The sequence below is a fragment of the Salmo salar genome, chromosome ssa23, assembly GCF_905237065.1.
Source record: "Salmo salar chromosome ssa23, Ssal_v3.1, whole genome shotgun sequence".
NCBI classification, from domain to species: domain Eukaryota; kingdom Metazoa; phylum Chordata; class Actinopteri; order Salmoniformes; family Salmonidae; genus Salmo; species Salmo salar.
The window spans coordinates 48,997,632-49,012,912 of record NC_059464.1 but is presented as its reverse complement, the minus strand read 5'-3'; the positions used below and the strand labels follow the sequence as shown (position 1 = coordinate 49,012,912).

The following is a 15,281-nucleotide window of genomic DNA, read 5'->3' as shown; positions in this document are numbered from 1 at the left end:
TTAGGTAGGTCTCCCTCACACAGACACATCCCATCATTAGGTAGGTCTCTCCCTCACAGACACATCCCATCATTAGGTAGGTCTCTCCCTCACAGACACATCCCATCATTAGGTAGGTCTCCCCCTCACAGACACATCCCATCATTAGGTAGGTCTCTCCCCTCACAGACACATCCCATCATTAGGTAGGTCTCTCCCTCACACAGACACATCCCATCATTAGGTAAGTCTCTCCCTCACAGACACATCCCATCATTAGGTAGGTCTCTCCCTCACAGACACATCCCATCATCAGGTAGGTCTCTCCCTCACACAGACACATCCCATCATTAGGTAGGTCTCTCTCACACAGACACATCCCATCATTAGGTAGGTCTCTCCCTCACAGACACATCCCATCATTAGGTAGGTCTCTCCCTCACAGACACATCCCATCATTAGGTAGGTCTCTCCCTCACAGACACATCCCATAATTAGGTAGGTCTCTCCCTCACACAGACACATCCCATCATTAGGTAGGTCTCTCCCCCTCACACAGACACATCCCATCATTAGGTAGGTCTCTCCCTCACAGACACATCCCATCATTAGGTAGGTCTCTCCTCACACAGACACATCCCATCATTAGGTAGGTCTCTCCCCCTCACAGACACATCCCATCATTAGGTAGGTCTCTCCCTCACAGACACATCCCATCATTAGGTAGGTCTCTCTCACACAGACACATCCCATCATTAGGTAGGTCTCTCCCCCTCACAGACACATCCCATCATTAGGTAGGTCTCTCCCTCACAGACACATCCCATCATTAGGTAGGTCTCTCCCTCACACAGACACATCCCATCATTAGGTAGGTCTCTCCCTCACAGACACATCCCATCATTAGGTAGGTCTCTCCCTCACACAGACACATCCCATCATTAGGTAGGTCTCTCCCTCACACAGACACATCCCATCATTAGGTAGGTCTCTCCCCCTCACAGACACATCCCATCATTAGGTAGGTCTCTCTAACACAGACACATCCCATCATTAGGTAGGTCTCTCCCTCACACAGACACATCCCATCATTAGGTAGGTCTCTCCCTCACAGACACATCCCATCATTAGGTAGGTCTCTCCCTCACAGACACATCCCATCATTAGGTAGGTCTCTCCCTCACAGACACATCCCATCATTAGGTAGGTCTCTCCCTCACACAGACACATCCCATCATTAGGTAGGTCTCTCCCCCTCACAGACACATCCCATCATTAGGTAGGTCTCTCTCACACAGACACATCCCATCATTAGGTAGGTCTCTCCCTCACACAGACACGAGGAGACCCGTGAGAGTCTGAATGCCAGAGAAGGAGGGAGTGAACAGAAAGCTCTCACCTCTATTGCCATTTCATTTAGGGATTTAGAGTTATTAAAGCTAAATGAACAGTCGTTAACCCTTTAGGAAAGACTATATTTCAACGAGCCACAGGGGGATGTATTCTGCCCCCTGTCCCAACCCCCCAGATCATTTACAGGTAATGAACTACAGGATGGAATACTGTATCTTGTTTCTACGGTTTCCGTCGCGGGTCGTTTTTTTTATTTTCATTGGTCGGAAATGAGGAAAGCACACAGATAGATGTGAGGCGTGCTCTTCTCAATCCTTAATAAACTCTCGTCTCAAATGATTTATTAGAGCTAATTACAAACAGATGGAATGTTTTATGAGGAGTAGAGTGGTGTGTGTGTGTGTGTGTGTGTGTGTGTGTGTGTGTGTGTGTGTGTGTGTGTGTGTGTGTGTGTGTGTGTGTGTGTGTGTGTGTGTGTGTGTGTGTGTGTGTGTGTGTGTGTGTGTGTGTGTGTGTGTGGTGTGTGTGTGTGTGTGTGTTGAGCTCGGAGAAGATAATTAGCGAGTTGAACCCCATTGTTGTTAATTAGCAGGAAGCCAATCATTTAATTTAATTACCTCGATCCATCTGAGGATTGTCTCTCTCTCTCTACACTGGCAGGTCAGCCAGGCAGTCCAGCTATTACTATGCAGACTGGGTCAGGTTGTAACCATGTGTTCTGTGTTCTGTGTATGGCAGACTGGGTCAGGTTGTAACCCTGTGTTCTGTGTATGGCAGACTGGGTCAGGTGGTTCTCTGTGTTCTGTGTATGGCAGACTGGGTCAGGTTGTAACCCTGTGTTCTGTGTATGGCAGACTGGGTCAGGTTGTAACCCTGTGTTCTGTGTTCTGTGTATGGCAGACTGGGTCAGGTTGTAACCCTGTGTTCTGTGTATGGCAGACTGGGTCAGGTTGTAACCCTGTGTTCTGTGTTCTGTGTATGGCAGACTGAGTCAGGTTGTAACCCTGTGTTCTGTGTTCTGTGTATGGCAGACTGGGTCAGGTTGTAACCCTGTGTTCTGTGTATGGCAGACTGGGTCAGGTTGTAACCCTGTGTTCTGTGTATGGCAGACTGGGTCAGGTTGTAACCCTGTGTTCTGTGTATGGCAGACTGGGTCAGGTTGTAACCCTGTGTTCTGTGTTCTGTGTATGGCAGACTGGGTCAGGTTGTAACCCTGTGTTCTGTGTATGGCAGACTGGGTCAGGTTGTAACCCTGTGTTCTGTGTTCTGTGTATGGCAGACTGGGTCAGGTTGTAACCCTGTGTTCTGTGTATGGCAGACTGGGTCAGGTGGTTCTCTGTGTTCTGTGTATGGCAGACTGGGTCAGGTTGTAACCCTGTGTTCTGTGTATGGCAGACTGGGTCAGGTTGTAACCCTGTGTTCTGTGTATGGCAGACTGGGTTAGGTGGTTCTCTGTGTTCTGTGTATGGCAGACTGGGTCAGGTTGTAACCCTGTGTTCTGTGTTCTGTGTATGGCAGACTGGGTCAGGTTGTAACCCTGTGTTCTGTGTATGGCAGACTGGGTCAGGTTGTAACCCTGTGTTCTGTGTATGGCAGACTGGGTCAGGTTGTAACCCTGTGTTCTGTGTTCTGTGTATGGCAGACTGGGTCAGGTTGTAACCCTGTGTTCTGTGTATGGCAGACTGGGTCAGGTTGTAACCCTGTGTTCTGTGTATGGCAGACTGGGTCAGGTTGTAACCCTGTGTTCTGTGTTCTGTGTATGGCAGACTGGGTCAGGTTGTAACCCTGTGTTCTGTGTATGGCAGACTGGGTCAGGTTGTAAGCCTGTGTTCTGTGTTCTGTGTATGGCAGACTGAGTCAGGTTGTAACCCTGTGTTCTGTGTTCTGTGTATGGCAGACTGGGTCAGGTTGTAACCCTGTGTTCTGTGTATGGCAGACTGGGTCAGGTTGTAACCCTGTGTTCTGTGTATGGCAGACTGGGTCAGGTTGTAACCCTGTGTTCTGTGTTCTGTGTATGGCAGACTGGGTCAGGTTGTAACCCCTGTGTTCTGTGTATGGCAGACTGGGTCAGGTTGTAACCCTGTGTTCTGTGTTCTGTGTATGGCAGACTGGGTCAGGTTGTAACCCTGTGTTCTGTGTATGGCAGACTGGGTCAGGTTGTAACCCTGTGTTCTGTGTATGGCAGACTGGGTCAGGTTGTAACCCTGTGTTCTGTGTATGGCAGACTGGGTCAGGTTGTAACCCTGTGTTCTGTGTTCTGTGTATGGCAGACTGGGTCAGGTTGTAACCCTGTGTTCTGTGTATGGCAGACTGGGTCAGGTTGTAACCCTGTGTTCTGTGTATGGCAGACTGGGTCAGGTTGTAACCCTGTGTTCTGTGTATGGCAGACTGGGTCAGGTTGTAACCCTGTGTTCTGTGTTCTGTGTATGGCAGACTGGGTCAGGTTGTAACCCTGTGTTCTGTGTTCTGTGTATGGCAGACTGGGTCAGGTGGTTCTCTGTGTTCTATGTGTTAGGTTCCCTGTGTTCTAACCCTGTATTCTGTGTTCTATGTGTGTCCTCTGTCAGGTTACTCCCAGCTGCAGCGTTTCAGCCTGAAGGGTTTTGACATCCTGCAGAACGTCCAGATGGGACGACTGTGTGATGTCAGAGGTACGGTAAGAGCGTTACAGCGCCATCTTTAGGACTGAGTTGTCCATTGCCTAAAACAGGCTGAATGAAACAAAGCTGAAACAATAATATGTCTCGTAAATTAATAAAATTCTTTGATGAGGAAGTCTTCAGATGTCAGCCTGCTTCCCAGCCGTTCGGGAAGAGTTTGTGCATATATTATGAAGACATTTTGTGACTTTTTTTTTTGTTCGTTTTGGATTTCGGTAAGGTTTTTTTTGGGGGGGGGGGCGCTGTTCGGGCACACAACGTTTTATTATAGATGCACTCGGTAGACCGAAGACTACGCCCCTTTCGTTGGTGATTGGTCAACAGTAGGGATTCTTCAAGTCTTTGTTGTCCTTCAACAAATGGAAGACTCGTTTTCATGCACATTTTTTTTTCATTGAGAAATACTGCACCAAACGTCTTAGTCAGACGGAAAATTGTGAGAATTAAAAAAGGCAAAAAAAAACTGTCAACATTTATTACAGATTTCTTGAGTTATCTATTTTGAGGAAGTGTATAAATGGACAAACAGTACTATCGTTTTCTTAAGCGAAGGTATTTTTTTTAAGGGAGTATTCAAAGCACACTCGTTTGGTTCGCCTTGCCAACTTCGTCTGGGAGCCGAACTGAAGCATAGTGACACCTTTAGTTGTACCATTTTACATTTTTAGCTAAATTGTTTTGTGCACCAATGAGCAGTATTTCTGATGTTTGACAATATCACAAAAGCTAGCATGATTTCTCCAACATTAACGTAAAGGTTTTCCGTACAAATGTGCGTAACAGCGACATTCAAACGAGGCCGCAATGAAAACCAATGGGACCGTAGTGACTGTAGTGACGTCAACATCCAGGGTGCGAACTACGTTTCCGTCCAGCGTTGATTGTCATGGTAACGCACTAACAAAAAAAAAACTGTCCCCTTCTGACGCCGTACGTTTTACATCGTGACGTGTCACGACGTAACGTGCAGCGCGCGTTTGCAACTCATTTTGTGCCCGTACAGCCTCTTTCCACCAAGGGGTAGCCCTTCTCTCGCAGATTAAAAATCACGCTTAACCATCCTCGTAAGAAAACTTCATTATTCATGATTTTTTTTTTTCTTCTAAATTTATATAATTATTGCTAATTTTAAACTAATATTTCATGACTAGGGTGCCAATTGCATTTATTTTTTTGGCGTGTCGTTACTGCGAGCCATCATGACACTCAGAAGTCGGAACAGCTGCAGTTCACTTGTGAGGCTAACGTTAGCGCAGCCCTAAACCCTGTGAAACATGCTGATCTACCAACTGATTTCTGATAACAGACCCTCTTCATTTAGGGACAGCATGTCTAGCTACAACTTTAGGGTAAATAAAACTAGCTAAGCAAGCTGTTTATGTCAGATTAGCTAGAGCTAGCTAGCTTCAACTTTAGGGTAAATGAAACAAGCTGTTTAAGTCAGATTAGCTAGAGCTAGCTAGCTACAACTTTAGGGTAAATGAAACAAGCTGTTTAAGTCAGATTAGCTAGAGCTAGCTAGCTACAACTTTAGGGTAAATGAAACTAGCTAAGCAAGCTGTTTATCTCAGATTAGCTAGAGCTAGCTAGCTACAACTTTAGGGTAAATAAAACAAGCTAAACAAGCTGTTTAAGTCAGATTAGCTAGAGCTAGCTAGCTACATTACCTTCAGAAAGTATTCACTCCCGCTTTTCCAAATGTTGTTGTGTTACAGCCTGAATTTATAATGGATTACATTGATATTTTGTGTCACTGATCTTCATACAATACCCCATAATGTCAAAGTGGAATTTTGTTTTTAGAAATTAATAAAAAATGAAAAGCTGAAATGACTTGAGTCAATACGTATTCAACGTGGAGGTGATCTGTGTGTCTCTGTGTGTCTCTGTGTGTCTCTGTGTGGAGATGAGAACGTGGAGGTGATCTGTGTGTCTCTGTGTGTCTCTGTGTGTAGATGAGAACGTGGAGGTGATCTATGTGTCTCTGTGTGTCTCTGTGTGGAGATGAGAACGTGGAGGTGATCTGTGTGTCTCTGTGTGGAGATGAGAACGTGGAGGTGATCTGTGTGTCTCTGTGTGTCTCTGTGTGTCTCTGTGTGGAGATGAGAACGTGGAGGTGATCTGTGTGTCTCTGTGTGTCTCTGTGTGTCTCTGTGTGTAGATGAGAACGTGCAGGTGATCTGTGTGTCTCTGTGTGTAGATGAGAACGTGGAGGTGATCTGTGTGTTTCTGTGTGTATCTGTGTGTCTCTGTGTGTAGATGAGAACGTGCAGGTGATCTGTGTGTCTCTGTGTGTAGATGAGAACGTGGAGGTGATCTGTGTGTCTCTGTGTGGAGATGAGAACGTGGAGGTGATCTGTGTGTCTCTGTGTGTAGATGAGAACGTGGAGGTGATCTGTGTGTTTCTGTGTGTCTCTGTGTGTCTCTGTGTGTAGATGAGAACGTGCAGGTGATCTGTGTGTCTCTGTGTGTAGATGAGAACGTGGAGGTGATCTGTGTGTCTCTGTGTGGAGATGAGAACGTGGAGGTGATCTATGTGTCTCTGTGTGTCTCTGTGTGTTTCTGTGTGTAGATGAGAACGTGCAGGTGATCTGTGTGTCTCTGTGTGTAGATGAGAACGTGGAGGTGATCTGTGTGTCTCTGTGTGTAGATGAGAACGTGGAGGTGATCTGTGTGTCTCTGTGTGTAGATGAGAACGTGGAGGTGATCTGTGTGTAGATGAGAACGTGGAGGTGATCTGTGTGTTTCTGTGTGTAGATGAGAACGTGGAGGTGATCTATGTGTCTCTGTGTGTAGATGAGAACGTGGAGGTGATCTGTGTGTTTCTGTGTGTAGATGAGAACGTGGAGGTGATCTGTGTGTTTCTGTGTGTAGATGAGAACGTGGAGGTGATCTGTGTGTTTCTGTGTGTTTCTGTGTGTTTCTGTGTGTAGATGAGAACGTGGAGGTGATCTGTGTGTCTCTGTGTGTAGATGAGAACGTGGAGGTGATCTGTGTGTCTCTGTGTGTAGATGAGAACGTGGAGGTGATCTGTGTGTCTCTGTGTGTAGATGAGAACGTGGAGGTGATCTGTGTGTCTCTGTGTGTCTCTGTGTGGAGATGAGAACGTGGAGGTGATCTGTGTGTCTCTGTGTGTCTCTGTGTGTCTCTGTGTGTAGATGAGAACGTGGAGGTGATCTGTGTGTCTCTGTGTGTAGATGAGAACGTGGAGGTGATCTGTGTCTCTGTGTGTAGATGAGAACGTGGAGGTGATCTATGTGTCTCTGTGTGTAGATGAGAACGTGGAGGTGATCTGTGTGTCTCTGTGTGTAGATGAGAACATGGAGGTGATCTGTGTGTCTCTGTGTGTAGATGAGAACGTGGAGGTGATCTGTGTCTCTGTGTGTAGATGAGAACGTGGAGGTGATCTGTGTCTCTGTGTGTAGATGAGAACGTGGAGGTGATCTGTGTGTAGATGAGAACGTGGAGGTGATCTGTGTGTCTCTGTGTGTAGATGAGAACGTGGAGGTGATCTATGTGTTTCTGTGTGTAGATGAGAACGTGGAGGTGATCTATGTCTCTGTGTGTAGATGAGAACGTGGAGGTGATCTGTGTGTAGATGAGAACGTGGAGGTGATCTGTGTGTCTCTGTGTGTAGATGAGAACGTGGAGGTGATCTAAGTGTTTCTGTGTGTCTCTGTGTGTAGATGAGAACGTGGAGGTGATCTGTGTGTCTCTGTGTGTAGATGAGAACGTGGAGGTGATCTGTGTGTCTCTGTGTGTAGATGAGAACGTGGAGGTGATCTGTGTGTCTCTGTGTGTAGATGAGAACGTGGAGGTGATCTGTGTGTAGATGAGAACGTGGAGGTGATCTGTGTGTTTCTGTGTGTAGATGAGAACGTGGAGGTGATCTGTGTGTTTCTGTGTGTATCTGTGTGTCTCTGTGTGTAGATGAGAACGTGCAGGTGATCTGTGTGTCTCTGTGTGTAGATGAGAACGTGGAGGTGATCTGTGTGTCTCTGTGTGGAGATGAGAACGTGGAGGTGATCTGTGTGTCTCTGTGTGTAGATGAGAACGTGGAGGTGATCTGTGTGTTTCTGTCTCGTGTGTCTCTGTGTGTAGATGAGAACGTGCAGGTGATCTGTGTGTCTCTGTGTGTAGATGAGAACGTGGAGGTGATCTGTGTGTCTCTGTGTGGAGATGAGAACGTGGAGGTGATCTATGTGTCTCTGTGTGTCTCTGTGTGTTTCTGTGTGTAGATGAGAACGTGCAGGTGATCTGTGTGTCTCTGTGTGTAGATGAGAACGTGGAGGTGATCTGTGTGTCTCTGTGTGTAGATGAGAACGTGGAGGTGATCTGTGTGTCTCTGTGTGTAGATGAGAACGTGGAGGTGATCTGTGTGTAGATGAGAACGTGGAGGTGATCTGTGTGTTTCTGTGTGTAGATGAGAACGTGGAGGTGATCTATGTGTCTCTGTGTGTAGATGAGAACGTGGAGGTGATCTGTGTGTTTCTGTGTGTAGATGAGAACGTGGAGGTGATCTGTGTGTTTCTGTGTGTAGATGAGAACGTGGAGGTGATCTGTGTGTTTCTGTGTGTTTCTGTGTGTTTCTGTGTGTAGATGAGAACGTGGAGGTGATCTGTGTGTCTCTGTGTGTAGATGAGAACGTGGAGGTGATCTGTGTGTCTCTGTGTAGATGAGAACGTGGAGGTGATCTGTGTGTCTCTGTGTGTAGATGAGAACGTGGAGGTGATCTGTGTGTCTCTGTGTGTAGATGAGAACGTGGAGGTGATCTGTGTGTCTCTGTGTGTAGATGAGAACGTGGAGGTGATCTGTGTGTCTCTGTGTGTCTCTGTGTGGAGATGAGAACGTGGAGGTGATCTGTGTGTCTCTGTGTGTCTCTGTGTGTCTCTGTGTGTAGATGAGAACGTGGAGGTGATCTGTGTGTCTCTGTGTGTAGATGAGAACGTGGAGGTGATCTGTGTCTCTGTGTGTAGATGAGAACGTGGAGGTGATCTATGTGTCTCTGTGTGTAGATGAGAACGTGGAGGTGATCTGTGTGTCTCTGTGTGTAGATGAGAACATGGAGGTGATCTGTGTGTCTCTGTGTGTAGATGAGAACGTGGAGGTGATCTGTGTCTCTGTGTGTAGATGAGAACGTGGAGGTGATCTGTGTGTAGATGAGAACGTGGAGGTGATCTGTGTGTCTCTGTGTGTAGATGAGAACGTGGAGGTGATCTATGTGTTTCTGTGTGTAGATGAGAACGTGGAGGTGATCTATGTCTCTGTGTGTAGATGAGAACGTGGAGGTGATCTGTGTGTAGATGAGAACGTGGAGGTGATCTGTGTGTCTCTGTGTGTAGATGAGAACGTGGAGGTGATCTATGTGTTTCTGTGTGTAGATGAGAACGTGGAGGTGATCTATGTGTTTCTGTGTGTAGATGAGAACGTGGAGGTGATCTGTGTGTCTCTGTGTGTAGATGAGAACGTGGAGGTGATCTGTGTCTCTGTGTGTAGATGAGAACGTGAAGGTGATCTGTGTGTAGATGAGAACGTGGAGGTGATCTGTGTGTCTCTGTGTGTAGATGAGAACGTGGAGGTGATCTATGTGTTTCTGTGTGTAGATGAGAACGTGGAGGTGATCTATGTGTTTCTGTGTGTAGATGAGAACGTGGAGGTGATCTGTGTGTCTCTGTGTGTAGATGAGAACGTGGAGGTGATCTGTGTGTCTCTGTGTGTAGATGAGAACGTGGAGGTGATCTGTGTGTCTCTGTGTGTAGATGAGAACGTGGAGGTGATCTGTGTGTCTCTGTGTGTAGATGAGAACGTGGAGGTGATCTGTGTGTAGATGAGAACGTGGAGGTGATCTGTGTGTTTCTGTGTGTAGATGAGAACGTGGAGGTGATCTGTGTGTCTCTGTGTGTAGATGAGAACGTGGAGGTGATCTATGTGTCTCTGTGTGTAGATGAGAACGTGCAGGTGATCTATGTGTCTCTTTGTGTAGATGAGAACGTGGAGGTGATCTGTGTGTCTCTGTGTGTAGATGAGAACGTGGAGGTGATCTGTGTGTCTCTGTGTGTAGATGAGAACGTGGAGGTGATCTGTGTGTCTCTGTGTGTAGATGAGAACGTGGAGGTGATCTGTGTGTCTCTGTGTGTAGATGAGAACGTGGAGGTGATCTGTGTGTCTCTGTGTGTAGATGAGAACGTGGAGGTGATCTGTGTGTAGATGAGAACGTGGAGGTGATCTGTGTGTTTCTGTGTGTAGATGAGAACGTGGAGGTGATCTGTGTGTCTCTGTGTGTAGATGAGAACGTGGAGGTGATCTATGTGTCTCTGTGTGTAGATGAGAACGTGCAGGTGATCTATGTGTCTCTGTGTGTAGATGAGAACGTGGAGGTGATCTATATGTCTGTGTGTAGATGAGAACGTGGAGGTGATCTGTGTGTCTCTGTGTGTAGATGAGAACGTGGAGGTGATATGTGTCTCTGTGTGTAGATGAGAACGTGGAGGTGATCTGTGTGTCTCTGTGTGTAGATGAGAACGTGCAGGTGATCTGTGTGTTTCTGTGTGTAGATGAGAACGTGCAGGTGATCTGTGTGTTTCTGTGTGTAGATGAGAACGTGCAGGTGATCTATGTGTCTCCTGTGCGTCTGGGAGATGACCTGTTCCAGTATTACACCAGACTGCTGGGCTTGCAACAGAGAGGTCAGGGAGGACCCCAGGAGGCCACGGGAGGACCCCAGGAGGCCACGGTAGACCCAGGGGGCGGATGGGGAGGAGGGGCCAGGACAACCCAGGCCTCCTGTACGAAACGCTTCACCATCCTCACTCCTGATGCTCTGGAAGACTTCCCGGTAAGAAGGAGAACACATCACATTTACGCATAACACATAGACTACATTTACTAATGTACCGAAGAGATTTCAGCAATATTAGAATAAGGGTGGCCTGATCTCGCCAGCTTACATTCTGTTTGGCTATGAAGTGAAACCAAAGGAGCGCAGCGGTCAGGATGGTTAATCAGACAGCGGTCAGGATGGTGAATCAGACAGCGGTCAGGATGGTGAATCAGGCAGCGGTCAGGATGGTGAATCAGGCAGCGGTCAGGATGGTGAATCAGGCAGCGGTCAGGATGGTGAATCAGGCAGCGGTCAGGATGGTGAATCAGGCAGCGGTCAGGATGGTGAATCAGGCAGCGGTCAGGATGGTGAATCAGGCAGCGGTCAGGATGGTGAATCAGGCAGCGGTCAGGATGGTGAATCAGGCAGCGGTCAGGATGGTGAATCAGGCAGCGGTCAGGATGGTGAATCAGGCAGCGGTCAGGATGGTGAATCAGGCAGCGGTCAGGATGGTGAATCAGGCAGCGGTCAGGATGGTTAATCAGGCAGCGGTCAGGATGGTTAATCAGGCAGCGGTCAGGATGGTGAATCAGGCAGCGGTCAGGATGGTGAATCAGGCAGCGGTCAGGATGGTGAATCAGGCAGCGGTCAGGATGGTGAATCAGGCAGCGGTCAGGATGGTGAATCAGGCAGCGGTCAGGATGGTGAATCAGGCAGCGGTCAGGATGGTGAATCAGGCAGCGGTCAGGATGGTGAATCAGGCAGCGGTCAGGATGGTGAATCATGCAGCGGTCAGGATGGTGAATCAGGCAGCGGTCAGGATGGTTAATCAGGCAGCGGTCAGGATGGTGAATCAGGCAGCGGTCAGGATGGTGAATCAGGCTAGAATGAGGGTGCACCTGTCCAGGCTGTGTCACAACCAGCCGTGATTGGGAGTCCCACAGGGCGGCGCACAATTTCCCCAGCGTCGTCCGGGTTTGGCCGGTGTAGGCCGTCATTGTAAATAAGAATTTGTTCTTTTAACTGACTTGCCTAGTTACATAAAGGTTAAATAAACATTTTAAAAACCTGTCAACCTGTTTTTTTGTAGCTTATTTGTTTACATTTATTGAATTGAATAAGTAGTGCAGTCCCTATAGATGTAAAATTGCACCAGAGATTTTATTTAAAGACCAGAAGAATGTGCTCTCAAAAGGTTGTTTGAGCGAGAGAGAGCGAGAGAGAGAGAGAGAGAGAGAGAGAGAGAGAGAGAGAGCGAGCGAAAGAGAGAGAAAGAGAGAGAAAGAGAGAGAGAGAGAGAGAAATGTTCCCCTATTGTGTGGAGTTGAAAAGTGCAGTTTGAATATGCTCCCCTAGGGGGTGCCAGAGGAGGTGTAGTTTGGTCTGACCCGGGAGGATAAAAAGGGAGGATTCGCTGAACTGTGCACTCTGAAAAAAACAGTTACATTTTATTAAATCTGCATAAGGCATTTCTATTACCTTGTAATGAGTTTCATATGAAGACATTTAGGATAATAAATAAGGTAAACATATTACACTGAACGGATGCTAATGTATTCATAATTAATTGAACAGTATTATTCCAGGCTTTCCTCATTCTACCTAGTTCTGTCCAATGAATAATTAAAGTAAATTTTTTAATGGGAATTTTTGAATTGCTGTTCTAGTTTAAAGGTTAATTCAAACGGACTTAATTGATACTGCTAATCATCACTGATGTTACAATGTTAGGGAGGGGGAGACCACCACAGTTATCTACTTCCTCTACCCTCTGTTCTGTTAGGGGGGGGCTGGGAGACCACCACAGTTATCTACTTCCTCTACCCTCTGTTCTGTTAGGGGGGGCTGGGAGACCACCACAGTTATCTACTTCCTCTACCCTCTGTTCTGTTAGGGGGGGGGGGAGACCACCACAGTTATCTACTTCCTCTACCCTCTGTTCTGTTAGGGGTGGGGGGGGACCACCACAGTTATCTACTTCCTCTACCCTCTGTTCTGTTGGGGGGGACCACCACAGTTATCTACTTCCTCTACCCTCTGTTCTGTTAGGGGGGGGACCACCACAGTTATCTACTTCCTCTACCCTCTGTTACTGTTAGGGGGGGAGACCACCACAGTTATCTACTTCCTCTACCCTCTGTTCTGTTAGGGGGGGGCTGGGGGACCACCACAGTTATCTACTTCCTCTACCCTCTGTTCTGTTAGGGGGGGGGCTGGGGACCACCACAGTTATCTACTTCCTCTACCCTCTGTTCTGTTAGGGGGGGGGGGCTGGGGGACCACCACAGTTATCTACTTCCTCTACCCTCTGTTCTGTTAGGGGGAGGGGGCTGGGGGACCACCACAGTTATCTACTTCCTCTACCCTCTGTTCTGTTAGGGGGAGGGGGCTGGGGGACCACCACAGTTATCTACTTCCTCTACCCTCTGTTCTGTTAGGGGGGGAGGGGGCTGGGGGACCACCACAGTTATCTACTTCCTCTACCCTCTGTTCTGTTAGGGGGGGAGGGGCTGGGGGACCACCACAGTTATCTACTTCCTCTACTCTCTGTTCTGTTAGGGGGAGGACCACCACAGTTATCTACTTCCTCTACCCTCTGTTCTGTTAGGGGGGGGGGGGGAAGGGTTAGGGTTAAGGGGCGGCAGGTAGCCTCGTGGTTAGAGGGGGCGACAGGTAGCCTCGTGGTTAGAGGGGGGAGGCAGGTAGCCTCATGGTTAGAGGGGGGAGGCAGGTAGCCTAGTGGTTAGAGGGGCGGCAGGTAGCCTAGCGGTTAAGGGGCGGCAGGTAGCCTAGCGGTTAGAGGGGAGGCAGGTAGTCTAGTGGTTAGAGGGGTGGCAGGTAGCCTAGCGGTTAGAGGGGCGGCAGGTAGTCTAGTTGTTAAGGGGCGGCAGGTAGCCTAGTGGTTAGAGGGGCGGCAGGTAGCCTAGCGGTTAGAGGGGCGGCAGGTAGCCTAGCGGTTAGAGGGGCGGCAGGTAGCCTAGCGGTTAGAGGTGCGGCAGGTAGCCTAGTGGTTAGAGGGGCGGCAGGTAGCCTGGTGGTTAGAGGGGAGGCAGGTAGCCTGGTGGTTAGAGGGGCGGCAGGTAGCCTAGTGGTTAGAGGGGAGGCAGGTAGCCTAGCGGTTAAGGGGCGGCAGGTAGCCTAGTGGTTAGAGGGGCGGCAGGTAGCCTAGCGGTTAAGGGGAGGCAGGTAGCCTAGCGGTTAGTAAGGGAGGCAGGTAGCCTAGCGGTTAAGGGGCGGCAGGTAGCCTAGCGGTTAGAGGGGCGGCAGGTAGCCTAGCGGTTAAGGGGCGGCAGGTAGCCTAGCGGTTAAGGTGCGGCAGGTAGCCTAGCGGTTAAGGGGCGGCAGGTAGCCTAGGCGTTAAGAGCGTGGGGGCAGTAACCGAAAGGTCACTGGTTCAATCCCAGAGCTGGCAAGGTAGACAAAACTGCCGTTCTTCCCTTAAGCAGTAAAACCCCCAACCGCTGCTCCCCGGGCACCAATCACATTGATTAAGGCACCTCTCTGATTCAGAGGTTAAATGCAGAAGATACTTTTCAGTTGACTCCATTCAGTTGTGCAGCTGACTAGGTATCCAATTTCCCTATAACCTGTAGACTATATTCTTTACCAAGAGAGTTTTCATCAACACTGAACAAAACGTAAAACAGAACATCTAAAGTGTTTGTCTTCAGCTGAAATAAAAGATCCCAGAAATATGATTTCTTTAAAATGTTGTGCACAAATTTGTTTACATCCCTGTTAGTGAGTATTTCTCCTTTGCCAAGATAATCCATCCACCTGACAGGCGTGGAATATCAAGAAGCTGATTAAACAGCACGGTCACTACAAAGGTGCACCTTGTGCCGGGGACAATAAAAGGCCACTCTAAAATGTGCAGTTTTGTCACACAACACAATGCTTTTTTGAGGGAGCAGTGCAATTGCCATTCTGACTGCTGGAATGTCCACCAGAGCTATTGCCAGAGAATTTCATGTTAATTTCTCTACCATAAGCCGCCTCCAATGTCGTTTTAGATCATTTGGCAGTACGTCCAACCGGCCTCAAAACCGCAGACCACGTGTAAACCACACCAGCCCACATCCGGCAGCAGACCTACAGGCACTCCACAGCCTTTAAAATAGGAGACCAATGGGCAGTCCCAATGGAACCCTCTATTCAACTGGGGGCTACCTACCACCTCTACACTCTAACCACTAGGCTACCTACCTCCTCTACACTCTAACCACTAGGCTACCTGCCACCTCTACACTCTAACCACTAGGCTACCTACCACCTCTACACTCTAACCACTAGGCTACCTACCACCTCTACACTCTAACCACACCAGCCCACATCCGGCTTCTTCACCTGCGTGATCGGGGGGAGGGGGGTATTTGGGTCTGTAATAAAGCCCTTTTGTGGGGAAAATCTAATTCTGATTGGCTTGTTCTGGCTACCAAGTGGGTGGGCCTCTGCCCTCCAAGAACCAC

General features: G+C 48.3%; 1 protein-coding gene across 1 annotated transcript in view; it reads left to right on the top strand.

Moving 5' to 3' along the window:
* Positions 1-15,281, top strand: part of iqch (IQ motif containing H) — a 158,356-nt gene that overhangs the window by 51,894 nt on the left and 91,181 nt on the right. Inside the window, exons 12-13 of the mRNA XM_045706147.1 lie at positions 3,900-3,983; positions 10,586-10,827. Of these exons, the coding sequence (XP_045562103.1) occupies positions 3,900-3,983; positions 10,586-10,827 (326 nt within the window). The remainder of the gene's footprint in view (positions 1-3,899; positions 3,984-10,585; positions 10,828-15,281) is intronic.